This window comes from Gymnoscopelus braueri (genome assembly GCF_963280865.1).
Source record: "Gymnoscopelus braueri genome assembly, chromosome: 3".
Classification (NCBI taxonomy): Eukaryota; Metazoa; Chordata; class Actinopteri; order Myctophiformes; family Myctophidae; genus Gymnoscopelus; species Gymnoscopelus braueri.
The window spans coordinates 47086227-47104158 of record NC_137612.1 but is presented as its reverse complement, the minus strand read 5'-3'; the positions used below and the strand labels follow the sequence as shown (position 1 = coordinate 47104158).

General features: G+C 41.9%; 1 protein-coding gene across 3 annotated transcripts; it reads right to left on the bottom strand.

The window, feature by feature from the left end:
- Positions 1-1308: 1308 nt before the first annotated feature.
- Positions 1309-16130, bottom strand: smarcc2 (SWI/SNF related BAF chromatin remodeling complex subunit C2). 3 transcript variants are annotated; one of them, XM_080424951.1, is made up of 26 exons: positions 15996-16130; positions 14881-15000; positions 14669-14754; positions 13499-13580; positions 12917-13009; positions 12309-12378; positions 11691-11760; positions 10704-10779; positions 9381-9625; positions 8793-8917; positions 8399-8452; positions 8200-8237; positions 7370-7500; positions 7181-7252; positions 6588-6701; positions 5891-6044; positions 5238-5354; positions 5085-5147; positions 4506-4764; positions 3850-4011; positions 3616-3677; positions 3404-3524; positions 3150-3313; positions 2692-2826; positions 2198-2600; positions 1309-1787 (listed from the first exon to the last, which is right to left on the bottom strand). In XM_080424951.1, exons 1-26 carry the CDS (start codon positions 16104-16106, stop codon positions 1720-1722), a joined length of 3195 nt encoding a protein of 1064 aa, XP_080281077.1. In that variant the 5' UTR covers positions 16107-16130; the 3' UTR covers positions 1309-1719. The 3 variants fall into 3 exon arrangements, with proteins under 3 accessions (XP_080281077.1, XP_080281079.1, XP_080281078.1); XM_080424953.1 differs by having other exon boundaries at positions 3880-4011; XM_080424952.1 differs by having other exon boundaries at positions 13499-13574.
- Positions 16131-17932: the final 1802 nt, after the last annotated feature.

The following is a 17932-nucleotide window of genomic DNA, read 5'->3' as shown; positions in this document are numbered from 1 at the left end:
ATAATGTAGACATATCAAAGAAATAAGATGGAAAACCTGACAGTAAAAAATATAAAAATTGATAGGATAAAAAGTGAGGATATCGTTGCAGATACTAAGGACACAATTCTCCTTTGTAAGCTGTTTAAGGTGCGAGATCCCTTGTCTTTTACAGCTTAATTATTCCTTTGATCTGTAATTGGAAATGCACTAACAAAGACAAACTACTTAAAATGCGTTGATTTCCCAAGCAACCAGATTTGGATGTACCAAAAACAAAGAAAATCACATACAACACTTGAGATCAACATGATTCTAAAAAGATTTTGGTTCAATTAATACAAAAAATAAAATAAAACTCAAATTGTGATTAAAGATGACTTTCGCCATTGAATTGCTATTTGAGTCTTTCAGACCTGTTCAGTCATTTGTTTTGAGTGAAAGTACATTCCTCACGAAACTACAACCTAGATGCTTTAACGTTCTCCAGACCAAACACAAGTGACCTCATCTGAAGGCCCCGTGAATAAAATAAAATAAAAACCTGTGCAGTTGTAGTTACTGCTATGCCGATGCAATATGACTTCAGATGCATCGTATCAGTCTGTTTAAAAGTGAACTCGTTACAGGGGTATCACATACCAAAAGTAAATCCTTCTAGGACACTGAACTGTCCTTGTGCGTCACTAAGGGCACATGGAAATTGAACTATCAATACTATGAATGGTTTCCATACTGTTATTCAAAGACAAAAAAAATTGTAACAGAAAATCCAGTTTACAGTACATATTTTCGTAACTGTTGGCAAACTGAGCTTATGTTATTTTAAAAGTGACTTATTTAAATATTCCCACATCTGTCAGACAGAGCCGGTGGGAGCCATTGACCATATTCACATGGCCTCCAGGGGTGGGAAAACCCACCCTACGGGCACGCGTGTGAATATGGTCAATTTGGTTTCAGAAATGTGACCACAAGCTAAAACCTACTCGTCACAGGCCATTCTTTGAACTAAAGGAGGATGAAAAGTAACATGTCAAATTGAGTTTCCCAAACTGTAATTATGAAGTAATAAGACAATAACGGGACAATAAGTGCTTAAGTTCAATGCCATTAATGCTTCAAGTCTTCGAAAAAGACTAGGGGAAACATATACAAAGTGCAAATATACTTTTTTCCTTCCTTATCTTTTAGTTAACAACTACAATGGGACAATATTGTAGCTACCGCTGGAAAAGATTGTTGAGCATGGGACTTCATGAACTCATGTAAGTTGTTGAAGAAATCAATAAAGCACCAATGGTCAAAACATAAAAAAGATCAAATGGGTCCATGACCTTCTCTTTGTATCCTTGGGTCAAAGCATATTTGTAAGACTCTTTCCCAGTTCATCACACCTCTAGTGTTAGGGTGAACATTAGAATGCATCATGCGTCATCGTATGAGCTAAGGGCGCGTTTTGTTTGAAACCGAGTGTTCTTCATTGGCATTTTCTTGTATAGACTGAATTTGCAGGGATTTCTTTTAACTGACCGATAATTCACGTAGAGCTGGCTTGACCTTAACGAAAATGCTGCTCTTTCTTTCTCGCGTCAAAATGTCCAGTCAAAAAAAGTTGAATATGTCAGAAATGTGTTCTCTTCCTTCAGTTCATAATTTCTTCATTTCAGATGATACAGGCAGGCTTCAGAGTGGTTAGAGTCAGTCAGTTTCCCAGGACATTGTTTCTCTCTCTATCTCTCACTGTGGAGGGGGCACTGGCGCTGAGGGGTGGAGTGTGTCCCCTCCTGGCAGAGGGGCACTAGGTTCTGAGGGGTCAAGGTCAAAAGAGATACATGTGACTAATTTGTACAACATACAGTACAAGCTCTGGTTAAATATAAGTAGAATACTAAGATTTGTTTCCTTTTGGGTGGAGTGTAGTCTCACGAGCCAGACTGTTGCCTCCCACAATTTTCAAATGCTTCCGTTACGGGTCCATTTGGTTTCATGTGTACACTCTCAGAGTTATGGGGGTCCTTGAAATTATAAAGTTTCAGAACCTCTGATATAAGTAAAAAGGTTAGTTAAATATATAATTCCGCTATAAAAGTGGGATAGAATTTAGTTATTAAACAGACTTCAAAACCGTACACTGGAGTCGTCACATAATAATGTAGGTTTCAGAATAGCAACATACTGCATTTTGCTATCTTGGTAGGTGTGTGTCATGCCTCACCATGGAGGGCTGCTGGGGTAGTGCTGGAGCTGGAGCTGGAGCTGGAGTGGGTGGTGGAGGTGGTGGTGGCGGCGGCGACGGGGGTCTGTCCTGGGGGACATGGGGGTGAAGTGTGAGACCCTGCGGACGGCTGGGACTCAGCAGCCGGGCCAGTGGAGGCAGGCGGTGCAGGGCTGGGGGCAGGCTGCGGTGCGGGTGTACTGGGAGCCGGCTGAGCAGCGGGTGGACCCTGAGGCGGGGCGGCAGTGGCAGCCTGGTTGGGATTAGGGCCCCCCGTCTGGCTTTGCTGCTGGTGTTGGATCTGCTGGAAGTGCTGCTGACGAGCCCTCATCTCAGCGTACTTCAGCTGTTCCATGTGGAAGGACTGACGGTCCGCCAGCAGCTGCTGCCTCTGGTACTCCAACTGTACAAAAGTTACACGTTTTCAGATGTCTGCAACACACACGAGCATGATCGGCCAGCTAGAACTACATCTCCCAGAATGCCACACTCACCGCTTCCCTCTCTCGGTCCATGATGGTTTCCAGTTCTTCAAAGTGTCGCAATTTAATCTCCAACTTCTTCATCTGGGTTTCCACCAGTAGCGCCACCAGGGATTTGATTTTCCTCTCCTCCACTGCAGCCAGGTGCTGAGGATAATACAGGCACACAGGCCACATGAAGAAGATATAGTATATACCGTATACATAGTATACAGACCTCTATGAGAAAATAACCACATGACAGGAAGGTGCTATTATTCTTTTAAGTAACTACAACAATGTATTTTTGTGTAGCTAATCACATAGTATAGTATGTTGTGCACTCTGAACAAATTCTACATACATCTATTCTCATTAGTGACGTTATAGAGAATTAATGCACCCCCCATGTGTCATGTCTCTGCCAATCATTATGGTTTTATGTGCCCTAGGTGGTCTGTTATGTTTTGGTGTATATGAAGACGTTGTACCTTAGCTTTCACAGCAGCAGCAGCCAGGGCAGATGCAGCAGCCGTGGCCAGGTTCCCCTCTCCCACTTCACGCTCCACTTTAGCCTTCCTTTCTCCCTCGCTCTCTCCTTCTCTCTGTCCCTCCTCCGTTCCCTCCTTTCCATCTTTCTCCTTCTCTCCGTCACCTAAGCAGATTAAAAAGTTCTTTCACAAATTGAAGGAGAAAACTAAATGCTCTGTTTTCTGTACGCATGAAGTAAAAAAAATGGACGCACCCATCTCTGAGTCTGTTTTCTCTGCGTCCCTCTCCCCTTCGGCCTCTCTCCCTCTCTCTTCCTCCTTCTTCCCGTTCTCTCCCTGCTTCTCCTCTTCCTCCATGGCTCCGTCTTTGCTCTCCTGTGGGCCAATGGGATGAAGCACAGTGAGGCTCCAGGAAATGGAAATAAAACAACAGGAAAGCACAGTTTCCAACAAACAGCAATCCTACCTTGGGCTCCCTCTTCTCCTCACTGGATTGGCTGTCACTCTTACTTTCCTCGCTGCTTTCCTCTAGAGGGCAAGAGAAAGAGACACAAGTCAGAAACCATTATTCACTTTCTCTCTGCCTTCATCTTTTCCTGTCTGTTCCTCAATCAGTTAGTCAAGCATCTCTCCCGAGTCTGTTTAGTCTCCTGCGTAGCGCGTGCCTTCGTGTGTTTATGTGTGTGTTGATCCGTCCTACCCGGTTTGTCTGCGTCCTCCAGGCCAGTACCTGCGATGCCACTCCCCTCCAGGCCATAGAGTGGATCCTGTCTGCCACTGGCTCTTGCTGCCTCCTCCACCCTCCGCACATGAGCCTCCACCAGAGCCGCTGGAACCTCTTCCTTCATTCGTGAAAACTCCTCTGAGATGGAGAGATATAGACATTGTTAACCACTTACACTAAGTCCTATTTCAAAAATCGAATCGTGTGGAACTTGGGATCCACATGGCAACGGCCCACGTGGGTCTTCGACTTCATGTGGCCGTCATCTATGACATGTCTACGACGTATGACTCCAAATGTGGGCAAGGGTTCAGCCTGATCCGAGTCCCATTGGCTTCCATTTTAACAAAGTTAAATATTCAAATAAGTATAAAACATATCTAAAATAAATTTGTGTTTGCGCTACTGGCAGTGTGTTTCAAGTTTGGTGGTGATCAGTCCAACAGTTTGAGAGATTAGTTCGAGACACACACAGACCGACCCTCTTATAGACTGAGAGCCACGCGGTAAAAATAGAAAATATAACATTTTCACCAATAATGAAACGCCAGGTTTAAAGTGGTTAAAAGCTAAAGCTTGATGTTGTGCAGTAGTGGTAGATTAGTGCTGAACAGCTCTGAGCAGCTTCTCACCTAGAGCAGATTTGGCTGCAGCAGAGGCAACGCGTGGGTCTACCACAGAGGCAAGGAAGGCCACAGTGCTCATGACGGGGTTTCCTGCCTGGCTGAAGGGCACCGGCTGGTAGGCCAGAGGCCCCAGGGTGGTAGACGTCTCTTCTAGGTAGGGGTCCTCAATGGGCAACCGCAGGAAGTGAAGGATGCACTCGTCCTGGGTGCGACTCCCCACGTGCTCCGACACCTTGTTCCAGTCATCCTTGTACATCTCCAGGCCCTGGGGACAGGAGGGGGGTTGTCATTCTCAACCTGTTTAATTTTAAGGACCCCCAGTTTGATATGCATTAGGCCACAGACCCCCATTTGATATGATTTGTTATCTCTGGGACCCCAATCTACAATCTAAATCCTCTGTGTTCATTTAACTCCGTCTACAAATCTGCAAAGTCTACAAATGGTCGGTGGAGTATATTATATTATACTGCTGATGTCACAGTTTTTGTTTTGTTTTATGATAATAAGGGCTTTGTGTTATGTTGTGGTTGGCAGTCTTTTTTGGCCTCCACAGCACTAGTCTGAGGATGAGGAAATCCTTGCCTCCAGTAGCAGCAGTGTCTCCTGTTCGGTCCATTCTCTCATGGAACTCGCTGCGTTCTTACTCTGAACAAGAAAAATGCAAAGAAAAAACAAATCAGGTCATTGTGCAACAGAGCAGTCAGCGCTTCACATGACATCTTCTCTGACTTGTACCTTTGTAGAGATTGTTTTCTTGCTGTACATGTCTGTCCGCAGGCCAAAGTTCTGCAGGTCTACTGTCTTTTCCTTCACCTTATCTGGGAAGGACAGGATCTGCTGGGGAGCAGGGGTCTACAAGGAGACAGAGAAACAAAAAGGACAGATCAAAAATACTATGCTTGAGCCACAACAGTGTCACTCATGAAAAATAACAGATTTTCAAATGAAAAACACAATGAAATCAGTTTAGATTGAAACATCATTCCATATATGGTAAAGATTTACCATGCACAAGGTTAGAGGATTTACGGGAGATGGAAAGATTTATTTGAAACTTGGAATTAACTTGCTATTGAGAGAGTTTAATTTAAAAAAAATGATTAAATAAGCTTCCTTCGTCTTTTACGAGGAAGTTACATTACAGCACGGAGCTTGGTGAAGTCAATGCATGAATGGACGATCCTTAAGTATCAAAGAAATCGTAACCTCTTGTATTTGGGAATATTATGGGTTTTGTCCGGATGCCAAAGGTGAAACATTAAAACGATCTATTTAACATCAATGCCTCCTCTATTCAAACAACAGATTTTCCCTTCAATCGGCGATATACAATTAAATCACCAATCAGAACAAACCTAGTGTGTGTGCACGTGTGTGTGTATGTGTACCTGGGAAGCCTTGGGCTGCAGGGGCACCAGGCTGGATGGAGTGTCTGCTAAGACGTGGAAGTGAGAGGTAGGTGGAGGACCCATGGGTGTGGGCCTGCTCTCAGAGTCCACCTGGTAGTTGATGAGGCCCCATTGCTCCAAGAAGGCATGGACCCTGCAGGTAAAGATAGAGGAGGGGTATCAGTAAAAAAGAAACATTGCTATACCAGAAGGGTGACCCGAGAAGCCGCCTCCACGTCTGGGGAATTAAGAGCTGCAGCAAATTTTCTTAGCGATTATATTACAGATTACTTTATAGATTAACCCAGAAGAACTGGGAAAGCATCGGTGTCATTTTAGATTTAGCATTGGCTATTCAAAAATAGCAGATATACAAGCTCACAGCGTGTCACTTCGTGCCTCACTGCGAGCTTGTACATCTGCTATTTTTGGAAAATCTTTAAAGTGTGAGTACTGATTTAGAAAGGCATTTGTAGAATAAGCCTCAGGCCTTAATGAGTTAATCAAAAAGAAATATATATATATAATTGTTTATATTTTTTATATATCAACGTGAAAAAAATCTAATAGATTTTTTATATCCAACTCAATCTAATACTTCTTCACCATACAACGATCTTGTGCAAAAAAATACAGAAAATAGCCGATCTATAAGCTCACAAAAGTCCGAGTCTTCCCGTTCAGATGTCCCACTGACCTCATGATGGCACACACATCTCCTGCCAGGTTCCTGCGGCACGCGGTGGAGGTCAGGTACTCCTGGGGGTTCAGCCGGTAGGTGTCAATCATGAAGTTCCTGTAGGCCAGGTAACTGGAGAAACAGAGAAATGATTGACAAGATGTCCACACCAGGATTTACCCCACCAAACTGAATCTCTGTGATTATACATTATCGTCACTGTCAGTGGAAACCCTATATGTTAAAAAAAACGTTACTTTTCTGGAAATGGAAAAAAAGAACCAGTGTTCCAATGGATCCAATGTAGTTATTATTTAGATACAAGCTCTTGTAAATACTTTTCAGTGATTAGTATTTATGGAACCCACAGACAGACTTTCAACCTGGCGTCCCTGTTTTGGGCATTATTGGCGAATAAGATTCATAGCGACATCGCGGTGCACTGTGAACTTGGAGCTATCAGCTATTTTCATTACTTTTGCTCGACACTTCGTCATATGACGAAGTAAGCCATTTATTTATGAAAAAAACATAAACAATTTGAGACACAAGGTGTTTTGTTGTTAAAAAGATAACAAATGATAATAGCAATTGACCTAAAGAATACTCACATCTCTGGAGTTTTGGATTTGTTCTTGCCATTGAAGAACTCAGGGAGGGCTCTGCGCTCGATTGCATGAACACTGAGGGAAGACAAACATTTGCATCTCAAGTCCGTACACTCGATCAATTGATTTGTAGCTTTGCAACTCCATATTAGTATCCGAGCGGGTGAGAGAGCTTTCCTATCCTATATGTACCTGTTGTAGTCGAACCACGCGGCATAGCTAGGGATGATGATGTGATGGGTCTGTTCAGTGACGTTGTCCTCATGGAGGTCTGAGCCTTTCACTGGCTCACCCTTAACACTTGGAGAGCCTTCCTCCTCCTCCTGTCCGTACACACACACACACACACACACACACAGGTATAGAACAGTGTTAATTTTGACAGCAAATTCTGTTTTAGTCTTAGTCTTTTGAATAAAATTCCATTTCGTTTTTGTCATATTTTAGACATCCAAAATGTTTTAGTCTAGTTTTAATTGACTGAATATGAAACGATTTTAGTCGACTAAAGCTACAGTTGATTTAGTCGACTAAAATGTATGTTGGCGGGCCGTGATGGCGTCGTAATGCCTGATTTATACTAATAGCTGATCTACAAGCTCGATCTACAAGTTGTGAGCTTGTAGATCAACTATTTTGTGTGACACCCACACGCAGCCAAACATAAAATGACTTGTCTTAGTTCTACTGGATCTCTTCTACACTTCCTTCCCTGACATTTTAGTCTAGTTTTTATTTGTTGACGAAATTGTCAGTATATTTAGTTTCAGTCAACGAAATTAACTCTGGTTCAGAAGCAGAGTCATTCCTAATTTATGCTATGTCACTGTCACACAAAAGCGTTGCCCGCCGACAATACAGCGGCAACCTACAAGCTCATGAGCTTGTAGGTTGCCTATTTTCGGCGGGCAATGCTGTCATACGACAAAGTATGAAGGCTCAGGCTTCAGACTTCTGCAAGATTGAAAAGTCAATTTAACAACTTTTTTGACGAGTACTTTTACTTTCCACTTTGATCTTACCTTTCCTGCCGTCTCCATAGACTCATCTTCTTGCTCATCTGTCCAAGTCAGAAAAACACACAGGTACATGAAACCTGGTTCAACTATCCTATGATCTAATAATGAATGGTTCAACTCTATGGTCAAATAATTACGTGAAGAATACATGAAATATCAGTTCAACTCTGAATAAGTAAAGTAATCAGATTAAGGAACTCACCCATGTCCGTTCCTCCTTTTACCGGGGTGGAGTCAGAGTCTCTCTTAGTGTTAGCTATGAAGATAAAGAAAAAAACGTTCAATTCCCTTTCATGCTAATCCCAATTTATTCAGTAATGGGTGGGTGTTGTTCTTGTTATTTTGATGTTTTCAGATAATGTGCATGTGTTGTTTCGACAGATGCTGGGTTCATTGTTTCGCTGGTATCCTACAGTAGTTTCTAAATAAATCGATTATCGATTACATATTATAACCGATCATAAATCGATTTGTTTGGTTAACTGTTGTTGCACCCACTCTGGATAAAAGCGTCTGCCTGAAGCCTACAATTGTAAATTGTATGTGTTATTGTGTTATGGATGAGTGCTCTACAAATAACACATTGCTGTGTTTACTTGTCTTAGCTGGGTTGCCCTCCTCTGTTGCAGGTACAGGAGACGCTTCGTCCAGGTCCTTGGTAAGGTCCTCTTGCTCCTCCTCTCTCTGACCACGCTTGGACTTGGTGTACGGAGTGGTCGGCCTGTCGTCCAACAGATGAAAGGTATGTTATGTACAATACTGGTTCTCAAAGGGGGGTCCGGGGACCCCCAGAGGACCTTGAGGGGGTTCCAGGGGGTCCCCGGCAAAATGAGGAACACTTAAGCACGTTAGATTTTTTCGGCTATTCGAAAATAGCCGATCTACACGCTCACGACGTGTCACATCGCGACGTGTTGCGAGCATGTAGATCACCTATTTAAAAAAATATTTTGACATAATGTCGACAAATCTTCTCTTATGGAGACCCTGGCACAAAGTCTTTTCAAATGGGGTTCTGCTGCCAAATACATATCAATTTAGGGGTCCTTGACATGAAATTTTTTTAGAACCACTGATGCACAGTATCTGTGACACCAGTGGTCTTGCCGTGACAGTAACGCGGGGTTCTAGACGTGAACATTGTTCTAGTACTGATGCACCGCTGACACGCAAAGTTCACACACCCTTTCTTGGTGTTCTTCTTCTTGCTCTCCTGTGGGGGAGGCGTCGGGGACGGCGACGGGGATCGCTTCCTCTTCTTGGCGCTGCCGGGCTTCTTGTCGCGCCGCTCGTCCGGGGTGGTCACCTCATCTGTCAGGGTCTTGGCCGAGATCCTCTTCCTCTTGGGGCCCGTCTCTCCCACCTCGTAGTCCTCCTCGTTCATCCACTCGTTATACTGGTCCAGGTCTAGGATCCACTTGGCATGGACCTGTGGTGGACGGCAGAAGACATGCAAGTTATTGTCAGTCACACGTGAACTCATAGATCCTCTGACCAGCATTTTAGTTATGAGTCAAAGCATGCTGTGAGCTGAGGAGACGTTTACATTAGGGCTGCATCTATAGATTGTTTTCTTTGCTATTATTCAATCGATTTCGTTTTTGATTAATCAAATAATCAAGAGGTTTTTGTACCAAATCGAAAAATAATGATATTGAATTATTTTATAAATCGACTACAAATAGAACAACACATCGCGCTGCAATGTGTTGCTTGTAGATCTAATATTTTCACTATTTCTATTTTCACCTATAATGACATGCCCAAAATAGGCATCAATTATTAAAATCGATTATCTTTATAATATATTTAATTGATTAGTTTGATAAACTAATCAATTTACTAGTTTACATTGTGTTTTACAGAAAGAAAGACTTAACCACATGACTTAAAGTAATTTGACTATTGTTTCCCCTGCTGGGGGAAAAGGTAATAATAATAAACACTATTTATGTAATGTTTTTCTAAACAAGGTTACAAAGTTGCTTTACAAAGAACAGCATACAATTAAACAACATGCAAGACAGATAAAAAATACAGCTACAAATAGGACACTATGAAATAAATCTGATTAAGATCTGACCAAGAGAGGAAATAAGGTAATACTAGGGAACAAACAGGAGAGTTAGGACACAGGCAATATGGGGGATTTTTTTTTTTTTACATAAATAGATTGTCTAGAAACTAGAGTTTAAAATAAATATAATACAATAATAAAACTATCAAAATAATAGCGCAATAGAACAGTGTGTACTGTCAATAGAGAGATACTATCAGTATTCAAAGTCTGGAACTATGTGAATTCACAGCAGTGGCGTCCCAGTGTAAGTTCTGGTAGTCAGCCTGGCTATTTGCAATTGTACTTCATATTTCAATGGAGAATAATATGAAAATGTTGTGCAATATCTACAGTATATGCACACAAAAAGTTGAGAACCACCGGTCTATAAAACAACATACGAAAGGCACAAACATATGTGTGGTGGATGCTGTGATGATATGCTGACCTTCCTGGGTTTGTCTGCGCTGGGAGCGTCCTCCACTCCAGCTTCCACCTCACTAGCTGAGATCCACGTGTCATAACTGAACAAGCAGAGGAACCAGGTCAGAGGTCAGATGAGAGAAAACAAGTGTGGGGAAAAAGGTCCTGAAGGACAAATACAATGGTAAATGGTGCATTTATATAGCGCCTTAATTCAAAGAGCTTTACAATGTGGTTTACATTCACCCATTCACACACCGATGGCAGAGGAAACCATGCAAGGCACAAACCTGCTCACCGGGAGCAGTTAGGGGTTAAATGTCTTGCTCAAGGACACTTCGAAAGTAACCCAAGGGGAGCTGGGGAATGAACAGGGAACCTTTCAATTCCCAAGCAGCCACTCGACCTCCTGAGGCACTGCCGCCCAAAAGGACATACAGTATATACAGTACAAAGCAAATACTGTTGTACAGCAAATTACCTCACAATGTGTGTGTGTGTGTGTGTGTGTGTGTGTGTGTGTGTGTGTGTGTGTGTGTGTGTGTGTGTGTGTGTGTGTGTGTGTGTGTGTGTGTGTGTGTGTGTGTGTGTGTGTGTGTGTGTGTGTGTGCGTGCGTGCGTGCGTGCGTGTGTGTGTGTGTGAAATGTACACTCTGTATGATGAAGCTGTTACAGTGCTCAATGCATATATAATAGAAAACGTGTGTGGGCTTGCTGCAATATCACAGGAACAAAATATGCAGCTTGAATCCATAGAAAAGATGCCACAGCAGCTGAACAATACAGCGTAAGCATTCGACTGATCCACAAGCTCACAACACGACACGTTGTGAGCTTGTAGATCAGCTAAATATTCTCTATTTTTGAAATGTTTTACATTTTTTTAAACTTTTCGTCTACAATGACATTACCAAAACAGGGATCTATGACTAATTACTAGTGATTATGTTTTATTATAGATTAAATCGATTAGTTAGTTTGATTAACTGCTGCATCCCTACTCAGAACCAACCTGTCTGGATAATAGCCCCAGTGGAGCAGGACCTGCTTGTCTCTCTTCATCACGGGACGCACCCACTCTTCTGAAACGAGACAGAAGAGAACATTAGCTCAAAACTAGTTACTATTGCAACATCACAATCAATCCAATATCTCCAATATTAATCCATTCAGACCGGGTACGCATCTGAGATGCATGTACGGTAGATCTGCTATTCTTTGAAAAATCAATTTGTGCAAAGCTGTGAATATATATATGTTTTAAAGCGAACATTTCTAAACTCCGATCTGTGCTTCTGGGGGTTCCTGGAACAACATATTTTGAGATGGGATTCCGCCGCCAAATACATATCATTTTGGGGGTCCTTGACATGGAAAAGTTGGAGCACCACTGATATAGCAACATACTGTTAGGATTTAGAAAACATTTTTAGATATGTATGAGATGGGGGTCCGCGGGGACCCCCATCTCAAAATATTTTGTTCCAGGACCCCCCCACAAGCAAAGTTTTGAGTTACAAACGTTCGCTTTTAAAAATATATATTCAAAGATTTGCACAAATCTTCAAGATTTAAAAAAAATAGCAGCATGGATTAAAAGAATGACGGCAATTGCTCAAGTTAGCCTCACCTTCCTCCAGACTGGTAGGAATAGGAACCACCACATGGGAGCTGGTAGTCTTGTCCTCAGTCACTGAGCCCTGCAACAGAAAGGTCCACACACATTGAATAATACAGTAAGGCAAGGTGAAAGCCAAAAGTAAGGGTGAATATTTGTCTTTAGTCTAATACAGGATTGTTATGACAACGACACATTATTACTGAAATATACAACTACAGAAAAAGTTTTTTTTTTTTTATGTACTACATCAGTACTTTATGTACACTAATTTCCCAAAACAGAGGCAAATACTATACCCTAAAATGAATATATATTTTAACCACTTTCAACCTGGTGTCCCTATTTTGGGGAACATCATTATCGGCAAAACAATTATTAAATTTAATTGATTTTGTTTTGCATCACAATTGCTCACGCAGATCTATTTTTTCTCTTCAATGAATTCAGGTGTGCCTTGAGATTGTGACTTTCCCGTTGGTGTGCCTTGGACACAAACAGTTTGAAAACCACTGGTTGAGCCTACGTTTATAAATGTAATTTTAATGATTGGATATCTCCATTTGTTAACTTTTTGATCTTGGACCCTCTGTGAAACAAGAAAAAAGGAACAATCCTACCTGATGTCTTTTAATGATGTCCTTCAGTTTGCCCAGCAGCTTGGGCTCTATGTCTGAACCCAGGCAGATGACAGGTCGAGTCAAACAGTTGTTCTGGTGGGGAGAAACACAGAAAATGAGAGAAGACATATAATTATACTGTGTATAAAGCACACAGGGGGTTAAAAGAGGAGAGAGAAAACACCAGAATGTCTTCTATTGGAATGACTAATGACTCTTGACAGAATCTGCAGTGAAATATAGATTTGGTCTCTGCTAGTTTTTGGCTGCTTATGAAAAGGCTTCCATTTGAAAATTGCTTTGTCAAATCACTGTTAAGTGATGGAGGCCTGCAGTGCAGGATTACTGGTTAGATCACATGATTGGATGATCTATGACTTTCTGTGAGACTCTAGCTGGTTTCATATCAGCAGATCTACTCTCAGTCGACTATGTAGAAATCCCTACAATAACAATACACCTAAAACATTTAGAGTGAGAGTAGCATTCACATTTTAATACAGAGTTTCAAAATTGTAGCGTAAAGAAGAAACAGTGGTATTTTGACATTCCAGATTGTGTTGTAAAGAAAGGAGACAATACCTGCACTAGAGACTTCTCTATGGTCATGAACATCTCCACATTCCGGTCCATCCTCGACGGATTCTGGAAGTCAAACCTGCGCCTACCAGGAAATTAGACTGGAGTTACACATGAAACAGCAATACTGTGTATAATTGATACTGTATAGTCAAACACAAAGCTAGATCAGTGGTCTCCAACCAGTGGTGTAAAGTAACTAAGAACATTTACTCAAGTACTGTACTTAAGTACAATTGTGAGGTACTTTTACTTTACTGGAGTATTTCCAATTGTCTATACTTTTACTTCTACTCCACTACATCTCAGAGGCAAATATTGTACTTTTACTCCACTACAATTATTTGAAAACTTTAGTTACTAGTAACTTTGCAGATATAAATTATTACGTTATAAAACATACATTAACCACTTTAGCCCTATTTTATACCTAGGCTATTTGAAAATAGCCAATCTACAAGCTACAAGATTGGCGACGCGTTGTGAGCTTGTAGATCTGCTATTTTCAAACATTTCAGTACTTTTACTTTTGGTACTTTAAGTACATTTTTTCCACCACTGTCTCCAACACATAGGTCACGAGCTTGAGGCCAGACAAATCAAGCTACTAACTGGCTTTACAAAGCATTTTCCAAAAATACATTTCTGCATGCATTGTGCACTCTCTAGTAAGCATGAATTATGCCCTCTCTCTAGTTAGCACGCACTGTGCTCTCTACTTAAGAAGTGTTCAGTCATACCAGTTCCAGGAAGGAAACACTTTTTCTTCACAAACGTGAAGGGACAAGTGGTAGCTTGATATGTGGGGCTAGCATAGCGGCCAGTAAGACACAATGTTTTCCAACAAAACCAGCTAAGCTTATTTGGTAGGAATGTTGTAATGTCTGTGAGATAGACTAGCATGAATAAGATTGTACTCATAAGAATGTGGCATAAACATATACTTATGTATGGTAATGAAATAGGCAGTAACATATATTTCTGTATTATTGTGTAACTGATTGAATTGTTTCATATCAAACAAGTAGCTGCCATATGTTCCCTCAAAGTAGCTCTCATAATGAAGTCGGAGACCCCTGATCTAGACATAGACATATTATTATCTCCCCACTTCAACAAGAAATGTGATTATATGTATTTCTAATATTAGTCCAGCTAGAATGAAACGCTTACCATCCCTGGTCGCTCTTGAACTTGTAGGCAGCAGCCAGTATGTGGCAGAGAGCCCCTCCAGATTTAAAGTCCAGAAAACATTTCATCTGTGGATGCAAAACAAAGAAGAGAAAAGTGAGTCACGTAGGTAGCGTGTGCGTGTGCGTGTGCGTGTGCGTGTGCGTGCGTGTGTGTGTGTGTGAATACGTGGGACGGGGGTGCATGAGACCTACTGGTAGCTTAGTGAGGGGTGGGTTGCTGACATGTCGTCCAAACACCTCTTCCTGGAACTGAAGCAGCTGAACAACCAGGCTGGACAGAGACTTGTTGGTGGGGGGCTCTGCCTGTATGTACTGTGGGAGCGAGGACAAGGAGACATCAATGGGAGATAAATACAGTATATTGTCACTGTCCGGGTGATAACCTCATATTATGTCATTTTAATTATTATTTAAAAAAGTACAAAAATAGTAATAGTAATAGCAACGTTATAGCAAGTAACGCTGAGCTGAGCCGAGCCTGCTATTTTCACTACTTAAGTGTGAAACTCTTGCATGATGAAGAAGGGCTTTTATTTACTGGGGAATTTTTTTTTAAGTTGAAATATGGAGATATATAAGGTTTCTGCCCGACAGCAATGCTGCCTGCAAGTTCTTATTTTTCCTCCTGTGTAGGCTGTGAGTTAGGTCACTCATGACGCAAAGCCATTTGATCTGATTTGGGTTATAGAAATGATGAAGCACTCACATATATTTCTTTCTTTTCACATACAAGATCTTTCTGTATGTATATTCATCAGAGATGAATATAAAACAATAATGGACAAAGGATGATTTAAAAAAGAAATCGGTGTGTGTTTTATTTTGGCATCACTCGCAGCGTTCCCCCAACAACAGGCCATGACTGCAGATGCGCGCCACGAAAAGGCAACATCTGGATCTGGGCACCCGGGCCAGCAGCCACTATTAAGCCACTACTAGCTGTCTGGCTGTGTAGCTAGCAGGGCAGGGCTAATGTACCCCCTTTTTTTTGTGCATAAATACATCTTCCACCGGATCAAATATATCCCAGATCTGCGTTAGATCACACATAAACGTGCATTAGCGACAATTCGATTGAACGCCTGCATCTACGGGGAAGACGTCGATCGCCTCAGCATCCTTTTGTATTCCGGCTCATGTGGATTAAACAGCTGGACATTCTGCAACCAACCCATCTCACACCTCTCCTCCCTCCTCTCTTTGTCACTCCTTTTAGCCGAAGACATGGAACCGCACAGCTCTGGGCTCATTGTAAAATGTTACGTGTACGGATCGCAATGGTAAAAAAAGTCAAATGAATCAACTACCTTTTTGTAATTCTTTCCCAGCCACACGCGGACATTATCGAACTGCGAAACGGTGTCAGACGCTTCGAAATGTTTTACATTCGGGCCGCCGTCTTTCTTCCGCACCGCCATCTTTTGCCTGCAGACAACTGCTTGCCGACGTCGACCGCCGCGCAGCGGGCAAGGAGCGCTATTGCAGCCTCTCCAAGGCTGCTGTAATGAAAGTGGACGCACGCGAGGTGGCGTAGTCGTGCAAACAATGTCGTTTCAGTTGTCAAAATGGTAACAGGATAGGTGGGCACTAGGGACATCTGGGCACCTCGATGACCAATTGTCTATTTTGTCCAAAATGTAAAAAAAAAAAAAAAAACATACAAATTGGAAAATGTTTTTGAGTAAAAACAGTATGCCTGATTAGAACACGAGCTTAAACATTCGACAATTAAATTGCTACAAAACCTGTATATCCAGTTATTTTGGGGCATAAAGAAGAAGTTGATAATAATAAATTGAATTGAAGGATAAAATTAAGTCTAATAAGGATGTACCATGCATGTTCACATCATGTATACTTTACATTACTTACTGTAATTACTTACATTAATTACTTTAATTCTTTAATATTTTAGACAAAATAGCCAATTTTACATCGAGGTGCCCAGATGTCCCTAGTGCCCACCTATCCTGTATCCGTCAAAATTGGCTGTATTCTATGATAATAATCATTTTAATAACCTTTGGGTAAGGGCCACATAAAACGTTTATCAAAAGCTAAATTCAAAATTTGCTAAATCACAACAAGGGAGTAGATCCACTACTGTTGCCTTGGCTTGTCTAATAAAAACATAATTAAATGTAATGACTATTAGTATTAAGCTACCTTTAACCTGTGGTTAACATGTGTTTTCCTACATTAAGCTGCTGTATGATTTCTTTTCAATTAATGGATTCTTCTCAACACATACAAAGTCAGGCATAGTTTAAGTCAAAGATAACTTTTCAATAACCTCGTCCTCTTCTTGTTAATCTTCGTTACTACTGCATGTATGTGTGTGTGTGTGTGTGTGTGTGTGTGTGTGTGTGTGTGTGTGTGTGTGTGTGTGTGTGTGTGTGTGTGTGTGTGTGTGTGTGTGTGTGCGTGCGTGCGTGCGTGCGTGCGTGCGTGCGTGCGTGCGTGCGTGTGCGTGCGTGCATGCAGGCGTGGGGGCGTGCATATGTGTCCATCCGTCCATCCGTGCGTGTGTGTGTGTGTGTGTGTGTGTGTGTGTGTGTGTGTGTGTGTGAGTGTGTGTGTGAGAGGGAGAGAGAGAGAGAGAGAGAGAGAGAGAGAGAGAGAGTGAAGTCTATTGATTATTTTAATCCTTCTATTTGTGAGTCTGTGATCCTCTCAGCTCAGGGTTCCATGTGGGGATTGCTAATGGGGCTGCACGCTTCCCTCTCCAGCCCTCTCCCCCGTCCAATTAACTTTACACTGGAATCTGCTAGAAGTGAGCACAGGGACAGAGAGAGAGAGAGAGAGAGAGAGAGGAGAGGCTGCTGAGTTACCACCCCTTCCCCCATTTTAACATTTTCCAGACCTCCCATGTGCACCAAATTCATCATAAACCTTCACATTCAGAATAGGCTTACCTCTCACCTTTAATTAAAGATCTGTCTCCTTGTTTTTATTCCAGTGAGGTGAGACCTCTGTTCAGCCAATGCTTTACCTGGGGGTTTGCTGAGGGTAGAATGGACAGAGCAGTGGCATGTCTTAAAATGATAGTCTGCTCTAAAACAAAATTCATGTTATTCCTACAGTATATGACCCTAGAGGCATGTTGAATCAATGTTTCTGAACACGAGTATCTCTCCCCTGAAGCTAGAATACCAAGAACTAAAACTTTCAACAGTACTATCAAGCTTAACATGTGGGAGCTGCTTTAGTATCAATGTTTGCCATGTTTGATTCATAGACTCAT